We start from the raw sequence: 17,037 nt of genomic DNA, 5'->3' as shown, positions 1-17,037 counted from the left end.
ATTCAAATGTTAAGAGTTTCACATTTCTGTTTCGTTACCATACAGTTTGTATGTGATCAGCCATGACATAATAGGTTAGGTTATGTTTCAAAACAACTTATCAAGTATTATGTAGATGGATTTTTTTTTTACCAATTTTATGGAAGGGATAGAAACGAAATCACACTTCTGTAGTAGTTCCGTACTTTCTCCAAACTAATATACATTAAAAAAAGAAATCACGGGATGGTAGACAGGGCACCTACATACACACTTGCACTATTCATTTTTACTCAACTAAAGATAAGTAATTTTCTTCTATTCTGCATTTCTTAAGGGCAACTTTTATGATTTCGTGAGATTTAATGTGTACCAATAAGCCTACAGACTGTGATCGATTGGAGATAGAAAACAAGTCTGCATATGTTTTTATATAACATCCTGAGGTGGAGGTGGTTTAAATTGAATTCACCCTTCATCCAGCACAACAATACGCGAGTGCATAGGAAGTACGAATGAGTGAGCACACAGAATAGCCATCAGACTGCGACTGAAATGGGGTGACCCTTCTCTCTACCTACTTTCCTTCATTTCCTGAACAAACTGGACACTCACATTTCTCCACCCTTCCTCATCCTGTGCAATTAACATGGGAGCTTTTATATCCACTTTTTATGATGCAATAATGAACTCTATATGTGTGGGAATCAAGAAGTCAACAAGAACGAAAACTCACGTTTCCACCCAAAGTATGTTACTGCCGCTAATTTTTAAATCAAAATGGTTAACAGCAGGGGCGGATGCAAAGGGGGGGATTAAGGGGATATATCCCCTCCCGAAATTTTGAGAAAAATACGAAACAAGAAACAAAAATAATATTAATTTTAATTCGTGAATGTACATAGGAATGAGAGAGTTTTCCACGTATATTCTCTTTGCTAAAATGTTAAATTCCAAGAACTGCAGGAAGACAAACACAGCGTTCTTACTTCAAGACAGAGAGTCATGAAGAGTATTTTAGGCTTGTAATTTTCCTTCTCTTCTTAGATCATTTCATTAGTCAGCTCAAGGACAGGTTTTTAATCATAAGGGAATCCTAAAGTCCATACAAACTTTGCTGCCTAAAAACATAGTGCGAGCGTCAGATGAAGATTTAGAAACAGCTGTTCAGGCTGTAGTAAATCAGTAGCCCAATGATGTTGATGCATCACCAGAGTCTTTCTTCAATGAATTGAGGATGCGGAGAAGAAATTTCCTTGATCAGAAAAATCTTCACCTAATACCTACTGATTTTATATCATCTTTGAACAGATGCAATGAAATTATTTTTCCCTGCACTTGCAAGGCGCTGAAACTTTTCTGCACGTTGCCTGTAACTACAGCAACACCAGAATGGTCGTTCTCAACTTTGCGGTATTTGAAGACATACTTGAGGAGCACGATGGGAGCAGACAGATTAAATGGACTGGCCTTGATGTTTATACATAAAAATGTAGAAATAAAAGCTCATGAAGTACTGGATGAAATGTCTAAGAAGCCTCGTCGCCTTCTTCTGTAAATGTGATTCTGTCATTGTTTTTGTATTGCAGTCATTGTAAATGTTAAAATTAAAAAATTATGGTTTATTTAACAATGCTCGCAATTGCCGAGGTTATATCAGCGTCGCCGGTGTGCCGGAATTTTTTCCCTCAGGACTTCTTTTACATGCCAGTAAATCGACTGATATGAGGCCTGTCGTATTAAACACACTTAAAATGCCATCGAGCTGGGTTGGGGTAGAACCCGCAACTTCGAGCACAGAAGGCTATACCGACTACGCTACTCAGGCCAACTTGTAAATATTTATGACTCGGAAACAAATTGTGAGTATATAAACTTATTTCTCATTACTCCATTTTTACTATCTCCTAAAATCCCTCCCCGAAAAAAATCCTGCGTCCGCCCCTGGTTAACAGTGCATGTAGACCAGTCTTGCAATGGCGACTAGTACTTTAGAGCGAGAGCTCTTTTCTGTCCGCTGCGCGCGCGCGGAGCTCTTTTACCTGTAAACATTGCTAAAGGATGTACAGATCTTAGAACACAGCGCATCATGACGGAACTGAAGCGCTTAAAGCTTTCAAGGAAGAGTGGAAGATACAATATTTATGCTTCGAACATGGTGATGAAGTCCAGTGTTTGTTGTGTAAAAAATATATCATTTGCAAAAAAAAGCAACATAAAACGGCATTATGTGACACAACATGAAAAAAAAATATAGGCATTATTCAGGAGAAGAGAGAAATAAATTGCTTTCGGACTTGACATCGAGGGTAAATTAATTTACATTTGGGTCAGTAGACTGTATCTAGATTCCTTTTATTTCTTTATTTTAAATGTATTGTTGATGTTTTATTTGTTGCTTGTTTCTGGATATTTACTTTTATCAGACTACGTGTTTCTTTAATTTAGAAATAATATTTTATCTTTGATTGCACTTTAACTTATAGTATTAGTAAGCTCAAAAAGCTAATTCACTTTTATTCCAATAACTACTTTCAGGATTTTGAGAAAATATGAACTAAACATTTTGAAAACTTTGATGCAAGGAGCTTTTTTAGTAACGTCAATATAAAATATACTTAAAAATATAATTTCAAAACTATTAGACCTAATTGCACCAAATTTTGTACAGATGATATTATTATAGATCTGTTTATATAGTTTAAATTTCACAAATTTTGGCCGAAAATTGTGGAAGTTTTAAAAATCATACATATCCCCTTAAACGATTGACCCCAAAAATTACGATGGCTCTCAATATCTTAATTTAATCAATTTGTTTTTTCATATTACGTGCATCTCACAAATCGCTCTAAGAAAACTCATTACATAATCACGACTGGAGAGTAAGGACTACATTTTACAATCACACAATCAATATACTCTATTTCAATCAATATTGTCATTATTATTTTTTCAACAAATACTCAAAGGTACTTAGAGATCACACACGTTGAGCAGGTAGACCCTATTAGTTTCTCCTAACGAATGAAGTGAAGTATTTACATAATAAATAATTACTGTTAACAAGAAAATGGTTCATATACAATTAATTTTTCCTATTTCTCTTTTTGTTCCTAAAAACCCTTCCCTTTGCGATTTGTTTATATATGTACATGTATATTAAATAACTGAATAATTAGACCTATTACATAGCCAGAAATTTAGTAACGCAAGTTATTGTAATAATTGCTGCCTTTATTCACTGCATGTGCATGTACATCCCTGACATCTACGTTACGACGCTATGTAGTGGATGCGCTATGTGCTCGTAATCAAGGTCGAGCTCTTCTACCATGATTGGGAGCTTTTTTTTTTTTTTTTTTTATTTTATTGGGTTGTTTTACGACGCTGTATCAACATCTAGGTTTGGGAGCTAATATCGTCTCATCCCTGATGTAGACATACTACTATTAAAACTACGAACACACTGGGTTGCCATGCAAGGGACTTGAATTGAAATCCTGGCGTGCCCAAGTGAAATTAGCTTTGGGTAGAGACAGTGTTGTGATAGGTTTTTCTCGGTAATCCCATTTCCCTGCTATCGCTTCATTATTTATATTTTCAATATCACTTAAACAGACGAGCAATGTACTACCATTGTAATGTACTCATGCGTCATATGACGGTAAATACATCAATGACAGGAACTTGCATGTTAGGAACCCATAGACGTGGCACAATAGACCTTGGGATGTCGCACTTGCATACGAATATTCCCGCTTAAGTATTCAAATATAGATTAGCCCATTACTTCCCTTGTCATCCCTATGAAATGTTATAGTAGAGTGAATATACATAGTGTCTCAGAAATAAACAGACAACATTTTCTGGAATTTTCTTTAATTAAAAAAAAGGAGAGGAGTTATAAAATATGATTTGTGATTAGGCAGTGTGTTGCCGTGTACATTATACGTATTGGACATTTGTTTACTACCCGAGGGTTATTTCACGAAAGTACAAATTACGAATGTATAATCAGGGGGTTATTCTTTGAGATATTTCAAACAAAAAAAAGTTTAATACAATTTTGCTCGTTTTTGCTTCCTCTTCGAGATAAAAATTGTTTTATATGAATTATTTCATAGATTGTTTTGGGAAAGCCATTGATTTAATTCGTAATATGCTCAGTCAATTTAAGAGAGCAGTATATTATAATGAATGATTGAAAGAATTTTACTTTTGTACTTAAATGTGTAGAAATTTGATCCGAACAATGTAACATTGTAAAATTCATTTACAGAACAATGGCATGATTCTCACTTGACAACTTTAAAGCTCGAAGTATATCTTACTAATTCCATGTTCAGTTACTAGACTGTTAACTCTACAGCAGTTTTTATTCAGGCATACATTATACAGTAAAATCCCTCGTAACCGACACCCAAATAACCGGCAATACCAAAACAACGGCACTTTTGGCTGGACCAAAAAAAAAAAAAAGTTTAAATCTGCTACATTGCTACAGTCTGGGCCGTCAGTTTTGCCACTTTAGAAAGTTCACACGAATTTTCGTTTTCAGTGAATATCCGAACTTAAAATTAGTGTATTATTTGTGTTATGTGATGTGTTTTAATAAAGAAAATCCATACAGTTTTTATGTTCATTTCGTTATGTTCGGACTATCAGTGTTATCACATTAGAAGTTCGCACGAACTTCTATTTTCAGTGAATATTCGAACCTAACATTAGTATATTATTTGTATTGTGTGATGTGTTTTAATATGGAAAATCCACACAGTTTTTATATTTATTCAGTTATGAGCAAGTGATAGAGAAATAAGCTTCACATGGATATAGTTTGGCACCATGGAATACGAACTTTATATATATATATATATATATATATATATATATATATATATATATATATATATACTGGGTGTTCATTTCAAAGTGTGTCACGACGTCACTGTTGAGAGTCAGCGATTTGAAGCGAGTTTCAGCTTTTATGTCAGAGTAGTTGCCTATTAATCAAGGCGTTCAATCTGAACTTGAGAACGTGTACAGTATAACTTGAATGTCGTAGCAACAGATGGTGGTCTGTACTGTCTGTGTGCTACCATAACCTCTTTCGAACTGTGTTTTGCGCGGCCAAGTCCTACGCAGGGTATTTGTTATCATCGGTTGTGTATGGCAACATTCCACAACACAAATCAAATGCTCTGTGTCCATGTTGACCGTCGAAGTTAATGTCAACAAATACGTAAGAATTCGTCTTAACTCTCTCCCCATATCCCAACAGTAATAAAAAAAAAACCCACCTCAGTACCTGTTTCCAAACAGTTCACATTCCTGCCACTACCGGCGTTACCGTATATATTAGTAAGTACTCTTCAGAATGAACGCCGTACTTGCTATGCAACTTCTCTAACACATAGGTAATACACCTCTGCGGAAGTGTAGGAAGATTGAATTCTCTAGGCTCATCGACTAGCCATATGACGGCATACAGCGAGCCATGACACACTTTGAACTGAACACCCAGTATATATAACGGCATTTATTCAATTATCCGGCAAAATCTCGTATCCGTAACTAACCTGGTCCCTTGGTGCTGGGTAAGAGGGATTCTACTGTACTTGTTAAACAATGAATGCCCTATAATATCGCATATAATTCCCACTATATATTTTGTGGAGCAGCTATATCCAAAATTGAGTCAAATTAACCATCAGCGACCAACATTTCCAGATACATTTCTGTGTGCAAAACCATAAACTAATGCAGTTGACAAAGCTCGACATATTTTGGGTTCTCTCTAGATTTGTTTCCCTCCCATATTGTCTCAGTCAGATGGCAGGAGAATCAGAACATACAGTGCTGAAGAGAAAAATATACATACAAAGATGTATGTTGATGGTAACGGGATTTCAGCGTTTAAAAAAGAAGTAATTATATGTGAAGATACATGAAGAGGATTGTTAAAGGTCGATCAGAAACACCTAACGAGCTACAAATACCTGTTTTAATGGTTTGTACGAAAGTTTGATAAAAATAATCAGTAATACTTATACGATTTTTTGCTTTATCACATAACTAGCTAACTGTACTTTCCTTTTGAAGTCATTCATGTAGGTCTACAGATTTATAAAACTTAAGAATGAACGTAACTTTGAAACACATTTTTGTAGGTTAGTCAATATTATTACTATGACTATTACACTTTTACTACGTCATATTACTTTTGAGCAGTAAAACGGTACAGAACGACGTGGTTCAACCAATCATGGCTGCTTTTCCTACAATTTTTATCACCTCTCTAGCATTTGTTTTTATCACCTCCTTAGAATTTGTTTGTTTTTATCACCTCACTATCATTTGTTTCTTTGTTTGCCAACATTGTACTTTCAATAATTATACAGGTATCCTTTAAAATGATTCAAGTTTATTTCATCATCCTTAATTAAAACTTTTCTATCATTTATCTTGTTTATATTATTTAGGTTATGTTAGAGCTTCTGGTGTATGAGATTATGGATAGTCACGTATCAGAGATTGTTCTATATATATAATATTGGTAACTGAAATGGAATGCATCTGTTTTAATAAAAATGAAACTGAATCAACAAAGCCTTTTTGACTAGTAATCATCCATGGAGTTCAATGAAGATTGTATAGTTGGCACAACTGGTAACAAGAGAACAGCTCATCATAACACACTACTGCCATGTAGTGTAATATTTTTAATGATGATACATTTTCAAGACAGTTTAGTATTTTAGTAAGTTAATTAATATTTTATTGTATTAGAGTACTTTATTTCTTCTAATCTTTATATTATTATTATTATTATTATTATTATTATTATTATTATTATTATTATTATTATATTATTATTGAAGCTCCAAAATTTACAAATAATCCTAAGGCACCTACAGTATGTCAAAATTGTAGTTAAAATGATATGCATAATATATAACAATTCAAATATGTTTACAATCTTCTAATCTTTATAATGCTTTCTTCTAATCGTGTAACAGTCAATTAAAGTCTACTCAAGTTTTGATTTCCTCTAGATAAATTAAAACCTCTAGCGAGATTACTGTAGAAAAAAATATTTGCGAATATCTAAGTATCAAGTTACGAGAAATTTCTCACAGCGAGACCTCAATTGTTTCATGCAGAGAGATAGAAATATAGATGATCAAGATGACTAACAACCAGGCAGACAGACAACCGAGAATAATAAATACGCTTTGCACATATGAAAATGCACCTAAAATTGGAATTAAATTGTGTTTTGCAGCCTACGTAAATATATGCTATTTGGAAACTTCAACTCCTCTATTAAAGACAGAGTAATTCAGATAAGAATTTAAATTATAAAACGTAACATTATTGAAATGTATCTTCTGTGGTCTGTCTGATCTATTACTTCTTTTGCTTTGTCGAATATGAGCTATATATTTTTTTTTGTAGCCACATGAATAGTTTCATGCCATAAAAGAAGGAACATCTAAAATTTCACATTGATATGCGAAGAGTTTCTTTTGTGTAGTCACATTACATCTAATATGCTGAAGATATTTCTATAGGTATATATTCAGCACCAAAATGGAAGAACATGACAGAAGTACTGACGTACAACACTCATGCATTGGAAGCATTTTCAGAATATGTGCAATATTCCCCAGTCACTCACGAAACCGCTTGTGGATTGGATCATGCAACAAATGACTGGATATGCAGAACTTCAAAATATTCAATGAAAATGCGGTAGTATCATTAAGGAAGTAGGCAACTGTATTTGAACTTGCATTACTTTCACTTTTCTAACATTTGAGTATTTAAGATAATTTTAAGACATGCTACCCAATCCACAAGCAGACAAATCCACAATGCTACCGAGTTGTATCGCAAAACTTGCTATCTTAACCCAACTACTCTACCTTCAAAAACACAAAACAAAACCAAAATGAAAAGAAATATTTCCACTTACAAGAACCTTATTTTCGGCCCTCCGCTCTCATCTGTCAGCCTGCACCCTTGTATCACCATGTTGCGGATAAAGTGCTCTGGTAGGAAAATAATACACCCCATTTCATTATATCTTCCTATTTTATTTCTGTAACATACGTCTTTAGAATTGGAGGAGTAGTGGTGGCGCTGGAGTCCTATCTGTGCCTGCCTGCCTGAACGGTTTGATTGCCAGTTCTTAAGATGGCCCGTTGTCAAGTATTTTCAGCCAGTTGCTCCAGAATGAAAGCTTGGTGGGTCGTACCTTCGAATTCTGTTCACCCTGCTCGCTAAAGTTGCTGTTTCCTATACGATGGTTAATGCTTGAATTATTACTGCCCCCTCGGCCCACACGTGTGGAGACGGAGGTTTGGTGGTGGAGGCCTTTACGTCCAGCAGACGACGAGAATGATGAGCTGTCCTTGGCTTTACCACTGGAAAGCGATTCCCTCCTGTTGTTTCCAGACACATTTGAAGAAAAACTACTTTGATGAGAAGGAGTATCTGCCCGACCCTTGCCTACAGAAGAAGATATCGAGTCTCCATTCGATTTCTTTCCACTAAGAGAATCACCATTTCGTACTTTTGCTGTCGATGCTGTAAAAGAGTCTCGACTTTTACTGCCACTGTTTAACGAGTCACGACTGTTATTTCTCCCCGAAAGGGATGAGTTTCTTCCGCCACATGGAGATTCCCTACTCTTGCCACCGCCAGAGAGGGAAGAATTACTGTCACTTCTGTTTTTCCACGAAGATTCTCTGGGAGCATTCTTTCCAGAGAGAGAAGAGTGTGAATCTGTTCTGCTCCGCAGTGAAGGTGATCCTCTGCTTCGGTTGGATATCGACGCAGATTTCCCACTCGGAGGTTTGGGAGCACAGTAAGACTTTGTTCCAGGAAGCGGAATTTTGCTGGGACGTCTCCTGGGGGACATCTGCTGGGACTGGGATGCCTTCTTTGCGTCCCCCTGGTCAGAGGACATCCCCACAGTGTGGTCATGTGCTGACTCAGTGCTGCTGCTGTGATGTGTATTATCATCTGCAGGCATTGGAAGGGCTAACAAGGGAAGAATGGGGTTAGTGGAGACATCGGGTGGTAAGACAGGAGGAAGGTTTGTGGTTGGCTCTTTAGATGTTTTCTGTTGAAGACGTTCCAGTACTCGAACACGTGCTCTGGTACCTTCTAGCTCTATGCTCTTCTCTTCCAACTGCGAAAACAGAAAAGTCAGCATGTTAAATTATTTATTTATTTACTTATTTATTTACTCTGATGGAGTTAAGGCCATCAGGCCTTCTCTTCCACACCACCAGAAATACAATACAACTACAAGAAAAATTATACTTCAATGCAATTAATCTATAGTAATAACAAGTGACAGAATGGATATGACCTTAAAAAAAAACAACTGAATATACAAATTGAAGGTAAAACATGTACAAAAAATACAGACTCAAAATAACAGTGTCACTCAGCATCATTGTTGTTAACTAAGGGACAATAAGCTGTTCTAGTATCCTGGCACAAAGACAAGAGAAAGGGTTAATCTAACAAAAGGAAATTATTGCCAAAATACTAAAGATAAAAACTTCGGCATAAATCTAGCAACTCCTCAGAAACGAATTTCATGAGATGAAACATACTTTTATAGTTTACTTTTTAAACTGTGACGTGTCCTGCAATCCCTGATGACGTCACGAGGTAACGTATTCCAGAGGCAAGGCAATGATACAGTATAGGAGGATGAGTATAGGGAAGTTCTGTGACGAGGAATAGATAGGAGAGATTGATGCTGATTTCGTGAAGTAGTTAGAAACTGAAAGCGTGATGACAAGTAATTTGGAGAAGAGTTATGTAAAATTTTGTATAGAAGTGAAAAAGCGTGCATGATTCTTTGTTCCTTTAGACGACCCACGAGAGCAGCTCAAGAGAGGGTGTTACATGATCAAATTTCAAAATAACACATTTAAGCTATGAGATGAGGTTACATGAGGTAACAATCATTTTTACCACAGAACAACAGAATACATAGTTTATACACTGGGCTTTCATTTCAAAACTTCCCAGTCTAAATAACTATTTATTTTAATTAAATTAAATTTAAACAAAAGTAGATCAATTTACATGGATATTGAGAGGAAGTTTAAAACCAGTGTTCATTGTATTTTAGATTTCACAACCTCAATCCACCCACCCTTTGAAATTTCAAATGGCACCATGTATTATTATGACATTTGAAAGAGTATTCATTATTGTTTATACATCTCATTAATTTGTTTCACATATTTCGTTTTACTACCATTGCGTGGCAACCTGGATTATTGTTCAGGAATCCTGTTGCTTCCCTCCCATAATTCTCAAAAGCATCATATTGCTGAAACATGTTCTCCTGAAGGACACTGGAAGACAACTGTCTACAAACTGCGATATCACGCGGAAGATGTAAAGTTTAAATTTCATTCAGTATAAAAATTTACCAATTTTGCAATTTCCTGCTACACATGCCCTTACACTAACTCTGTGAGAATGTTGTATGTGTGATTGTGCCATCGACAAATATAACAGACACCAGATTTTCGGTCCTTACACAGCGGTCAGTTCCGTAAAACAGAGGATTTTTTCACTATTTCCAACCCTAGAGTCTTTTTTGGTTGAAAATGGAAAATAATTATGCAATGATATGTGTTCGCGTCTCGAAATTCTGAGGTCACAATTTGAAACTTATTTTCCAAGTAAATATGACGAATTTTAATGGGTTCGTGATCCCTTTCATTGCGATATTGAAAATAACAAACTTTCATTGAGTGAAAGAGAACAGCTCATTGAACTCTCGAATGACACCGGACTTAAAATGAAATTCCAAGCGGAAGGTATGGTTAATTTCTGGACCTCATCACAAGTGAAAAGAGAATATAGTGAACTGTACAATGGTGCTTTACAAATTATAATTCAGTTTGCTTTCACGTCTGTGTGAGAAAGAGTTTTCATCACTAACTCTAATAAAAACAAAATACCGAAATCGACTCGATGTATGTAACGATCTCCGACTTAAGCTTACCAGCATACATCCAGATGTAGAACAACTGTACAAAAATCGGCAGACTTATCCATCTCATTAATGTGAGTACCAACATTTATTTATTTTGTTTAGTTAATAAGTTAAAGATTACCCAAACTCTAATAGCCTTGATTTATTAAAAAACGAAAATAATTTTTTTCTATTACCAACTTGATTAGTTAATACTAATATAAAATTACATGAATTAAATTAATATTAAATTAATTTTAATTAATTAATTCGGTTTTAAAATATACGCATACTAATAATAAAATATGCTATAAAATTGATAAATTTGCTTTCAAAGGGAACGAGAGTAAGATGGTCCGCGGATCCTTTCTGACTTAAAAAAGTGGTCCCCACTTCAAAAAAGTTTGAGAAACGGTGCCCTAAATTATTGACTCGTTCTTTATGCTTCCTGTTTTATTGCATTTTTGTACTATTTTCGAAATTATTGATTCTGCTGTGTTTCTATTCCAGTGTATTTCATTAAGCAAATAACATTCATCATTCCGTCCCCATAACCAACCATCATTAGGACGCATTCTCTGTTTCAGTAAGAAAAATCACGAACGATTTTCAGCTCAAAAAAAAAAAAAAAAGTCGCTGTTGATTTATTTTAATAATTTCTCCATTGATTTTGTAAATTTCTGTTTACTTTCAAGGCCTATTCTACGTGAACACAATATATCCTACTTATTTTGTATGAGGTTTTAAGGCCGCTCAAAAAAGTTTAATCGAAGTTTAAAAGAATATTCAGTGACATGAACGTCATCGTATAAAAATGAATGTAGATTTTAAATATGTAAAAATTAACATTTACAGAAATATATTTTTATTACACTCTGTATACTTGAATATATTATATTTTTTCTAAAATACCAACTATGATTTACTTGATTTATTTCCAATAACTTACATTACCGGTAATAGTTTGTGGCAAATAAAAAGATATGAAGTTACGAGTAATATTCGATACTTTTTTACATTATACACTCCTCCGTATATTCAACGTAAACTTGGTATTTTTATTAATTTTTGCATAAACAGTTGGATTATTGTTGCACGTTTCGAAATTACTGATACTGCAATTGTATTTACTTTATCGTACTGCTATGAGAAGATGGTAATACGAAAACTATACTGATAAATCTAATAATAAATTGTTTTTACCTGGAATTTAAGGTCATCGTTTTCATCTTTAATCTTTTCCAGTTGTTCTACCAGGTCTACATGGGATTTCACAGTTCTTTCCAGACGCTGATGGAGAGCCTGTAAAAAATAAAAATCAAGATAAAAAGTAGAACCACAGATCGATTAATCGATGATGAAGAGGCTGTAAAAAATAAAAATCAAGATAAAAAGTAGAACCACAGATGGATTAATGATGATGAAGAGCCTGTAAAATTAAAAATCAAGATAAAAAGTAGAACCACAGATCGATTAATCGATCAAAATATTTAATGAAATAATCGAGTCGATTAAAATTAATCGGTTGTACTTCATATTAATTATGATTTTGTTAATACAAACTCAGACTAAAAATTCCGACAATTTTCAAAAGCGTAATTTCAGTGGTACTGGTACCTAATTGAAGTTTCGGACTTTGAAAAAACGAGCGTTGAGGTAGTTCCGGTGATTTTGAAAGTGAAAATGGTCGAATTTGTAAGGGATTTCTTGGGGAGATGGATTTCAAAAGTTAAGGGTTTTATAGGGAAATATTTCAAGAAAAGAAAATTGTTTGGAAATGTAGTGATATGACTTTCAGTTTGAGAAACTCTGTTTTAGATAAACAAAGGGAAGAATAACAGAAATAAGGATATGAATTAAATAAAATATGACAGTATTACCCAACACGTGTTGTAACTGAGGAATTCCCTTAAGCACATGAAAGACAGTACACAAACCTCGTGTTAAAATGGTTCACTGAGCTGCCGGAAGAATCGCACATCCGAAGAAAGAAACGAAAACAAGTGGAGAAAAAATGAAAAGGGAAAGTAAAGCGATGATCCTTCTTGTCTTGCAGAGATCTGCTTAGCACAGCTACTTCCTGCTACCGTGCATGTGGAGGGAACTCTTACAAGTCTCCCGTCCTCGCGTCAGGCTGAACTGTGAACTGCCTTCTATAGGTTCAGTCACGCCACTCCGCACGCTTCAAAAAGGAATCAACACAAAAATCGGATCAAAGTATCGTGCACACGCACACGTCCACGTCCACGAGCACTCACATCTAACAGTCTCTTCAGTCATAAAGAATAGGGTTGCGGGTCTAGACGAATGGAATGGACTTTTAGGGAAAGGGGTACTATGACCCAGCACTATGACCTTTTACGATCTATTCTATTGCGCTAAACCTCAAGTTAGGTGCATTCCCAAACCCACACCGGCTGACTACACTAAGGTTCGCTGCGTACCCAATTTCAGAGCAAGCCATTCCACTCGTCCCTAGGCCAGCCCATTCCGTGCGTTCGGGGAATGCTATGGAATGACGACGAAATGGAGAAATGTTGACGGAATGATGTAGATCCTAATATGGGGAAACGGGAGAACCCCGAGAAAAAACCCAACTGCAACCTTCTCCGCCACATGTCACTATGAAAAATCCCAGATCTGATCGAGACTCGAATTCGAACCGCATGAGTGACAGGTTGAAGGTCTGATCATTCAGCCATCGCAGGGTGCGGATCTAGACTAAAGAATATCTGCCACACAAAGACTGTACGATACTGTATGTTCGTGAATTGAATCAACAGCGAATTGTTACGGCATTTGTCATTTAATTTCTGTTTCAACAATGTTCACACCAGAATGCAACAAACACAAAAGATAATTCATTATTGGAACAGAAATTAAATGACAAATGTCGTAAAAAAATTGAACATCATACTATTTCACGGCGGGTCAATTGTTAGCGTTCATATTTATTCATTTCATGTGATGTTTATTAGTACAAATTTATAATTAGTAGCCTAATATAAATTATTAACGACATTTTATATAATTTACATTTCACGCAACTCTCACTTCCATATTTATATATTTTTATGTATTATTTATTATTGTTATTATTACTGTTACTGTTATGTGTCAAGTTTTTTACACTAATTTACTGCAGAAACTACACCGTGTCCCTTTCATACTTTGTTAGCAATGATTAATTAAAATGTGGGAAGTTTGAAAGGAATAGGGAGTATATTTAATGTAACAGTCGCAAGTACTATGTCATCGAAACCCAGAAGTGGAAAAAAAGAATAATAATAATGCTAAGCTTTGAAAACTACTTTTTTGTTTATACTTCAATAGCGTTTAAATGTACACATAAGTAAATTAAGAATTGAAAGCACTGAATATTGTTCTTTGTATTTTGTTACATTTCAAAATAATGAAATAATGTATTTCATTTTTGAGCAAATGAATCACAACAACAACAACAACAACAACTGTGTGATAATCGTCTTAGGTACGTTTCAGTAATAGCCTACGAGATACAGAAGCTGGCCTCCACTACTATTTCTGAGAGTCCAGGCTAACGTTCTTACCGAAACGAAAGGAAATTTCACCGTTCTAATAATAGCCAAGTAAATATAAACTTTATATAGAATAGTCCAAGGACTATTTACCTCCTTCGCAGCAGCAAATGTATTTACACAGTTTCCATCAGGGTACGAGACAGTCTTTGTTTTGTCTACGGTCGAACATTTATTTAAGAAGACTGCACATTGCATCAAGAGCATTTCAATGTGGGAGTTGGGAGACTGAATGAACATCCGCCGACCACGATCAGACTTAAGAAAAATAATTTCCCTCCTATAAACGCGATCTTTACGTCGTTGTCGCTATAGCTGTCGACGTCAGTTTCCTCTTCTCCTTCCATTTGCTTCATTGCATCATTCCCATCGCCGTTCTTGTCTTTGAGGCGGCTGACACCATAGTAATGGTTATCGCTATTTCTGCTATCATCACCATCATCATAGTAACGATGTCATAGGTTTTTAATTTAACTCATAACATCATTATGAAGTATGACTGAATCGAAGTATTTAATATTAGACTATTTTGTCAAGTTAATAAACTACGTAAAGATTAATTTCTGGTCCTATAGAATATATCTGTTATGGTAACAATGATTATTAGAGGAGAAAAATTCGCTCTGGGGCCGAGGATCGAACCCGGGTCCTTGGTTCTACGTACCAAGTGCTCTAACCACTGAGCTACGCCGAAGTTCAATCCATAGCACCGAATCGAATCCTTCTCCTCTATTGTTTTTCCCCTTTGTGGCCTGACTCCAAGCTCGACATAATATGTTGACATTATAAGTACGTCAACTACCATTATAAGGGAGCGCACTCAATTGAGTGACTTGGTGGCCGGGATTCCACAGTATATGCATTGTTGAGCGAAGAATCTACGTAAAGATTAATTTCTTGTCCTATAGAATATATCTGTTATGGTAACAATGGATTCGATCAGGTGCTGTGGATTGAACTTCGACGTTACTCAGTGGTTAGAGCATGTGGTACGTAGAACCGAGGACCCGGGTGCGATCCCCGGCGCCGAAGCGAATTTTTATCCTCTAATAACCATGTTAATAAAATCAATAGACCACATGAAGACATGTAAGACTAATATACTGCGGAAAAAAAAAAGGTTATATTTCTTAGTCACAAATCGATCTACAACCATGGCGCGACAAAGGACGGAGGACGAAGGCTTTATAAAGTAAGCAAAGAAAATAATACTGATGTATTATCAATATTATCATAATCGACAAGCTGGCAACAATCAATAAATTAGGAATTACACATCTTATCTTAAGTGTGTTCATGAATATAATTATTATTATGATCATGATTAAGATGCAAGACAAATAATTCAGTGCGACAAAGCGTTGAGCTGGACACTCTACCTGAATGGAAGGAGGAGAAAAATAAGATGATGACGACACACGAAAAACAAAGAACCAAAGTCCATTGGGATGTAAAATCTTCACTTTCCCACTTTCCGAAGTCGGTCACATGGCTATTGCATTTGTAGCTAGTTATTTAATCAACTGTCCGAAGACAGGTTGAATCTCATAAGTGACACCAATAAGGCATCACTCATGAGGTAGCTAAGACAGGAGATAATGGAGTAAGGTAGCCATAAATGTTACCAATTGAGTTGCAGTGGTGAACATTTATTTTACAATTACGATTTATAATTGGTTATTTAAAAAATATAGAAAGAGAAGAAAGTTAGCTTCCCTTATGAAAAGGTTGCCAGATTTGACAAAGCGTATTACATATAATTTGGAAACAGACCTAAAAGGTAAAATGATATCCATTTGAAACGATGAGATAATCGAATATACAAAATGTCAGAAAAAATTACACCTAAGTAGCGTTTGTGCTCATTTACACTTAAGAAGGGGGGGGGGGAATATCATCAGATAGGTTAGAATGATATGAATGCCATATACCGCGAGAAAAATAATGGTACGGATTTACGTATTGGCATTGATATCTAAACCAATCAACAGCCATCGGTTAAGATAACTTGAAATTTCCATTATCACTCCCATACAAATGATTTCTCAATATCTGAATCGATCCTTTGAGGCCACTAATGGCTATTTCCTTCACAATGCTGTGTGTTAGGCCCAGGTTTTTACATTTGTTGGCAAAGAAGGAGGGTATGGTACCTCGTGCTCCCACCATCAGACCTATTACATCAATGTGGGACAGGCTATATTTATCTTTATAGAACGGGACTGTTGGTTCATAGATCCGTTTCTTTTCACTGTCCACCTCATGCGGTTGATCTGCATGTGTCTCAAATCTGATTGTGGGATCGAGAATGTATGCCGAGTTGTTCTTAATGGCAATGATATCAATTCGCCGAACACTTCCTTGTGTGGCTAGTCCCTGCACCTCTTGATGGACTGTAAACCCTACTTCCTTCAGCGCCTCGGCCAGCATAGAACGGACAGCATGGTGACGGATGTTGCGAAGGGTCTCACTATAGGGGCA

The 17,037-nt window shown here is 35.6% G+C and overlaps 1 protein-coding gene across 5 annotated transcripts in view; it reads right to left on the bottom strand.

Moving 5' to 3' along the window:
* jvl (javelin-like) overlaps positions 1–17,037 on the bottom strand; it is a 569,361-nt gene that overhangs the window by 27,319 nt on the left and 525,005 nt on the right. For 4 of the 5 annotated variants that reach the window (XM_069842126.1, XM_069842127.1, XM_069842125.1 and 1 more), the window contains 2 exons: positions 12,203–12,301; positions 8,243–9,181 (listed from right to left, as the gene is read on the bottom strand). In XM_069842126.1, coding sequence (XP_069698227.1) covers positions 8,243–9,181; positions 12,203–12,301 — 1,038 coding nt within the window. Of the gene's footprint in view, positions 1–7,960; positions 9,182–12,202; positions 12,302–17,037 lie in introns of all 5 variants that reach the window. The other variant, XR_011335324.1, reaches the window with a different exon arrangement.

This window comes from Periplaneta americana, chromosome 12 (genome assembly GCF_040183065.1).
Source record: "Periplaneta americana isolate PAMFEO1 chromosome 12, P.americana_PAMFEO1_priV1, whole genome shotgun sequence".
Classification (NCBI taxonomy): Eukaryota; Metazoa; Arthropoda; class Insecta; order Blattodea; family Blattidae; genus Periplaneta; species Periplaneta americana.
Note: the sequence above shows the minus strand (reverse complement) of the source record. Positions and strands in the feature narration are given on the sequence as shown.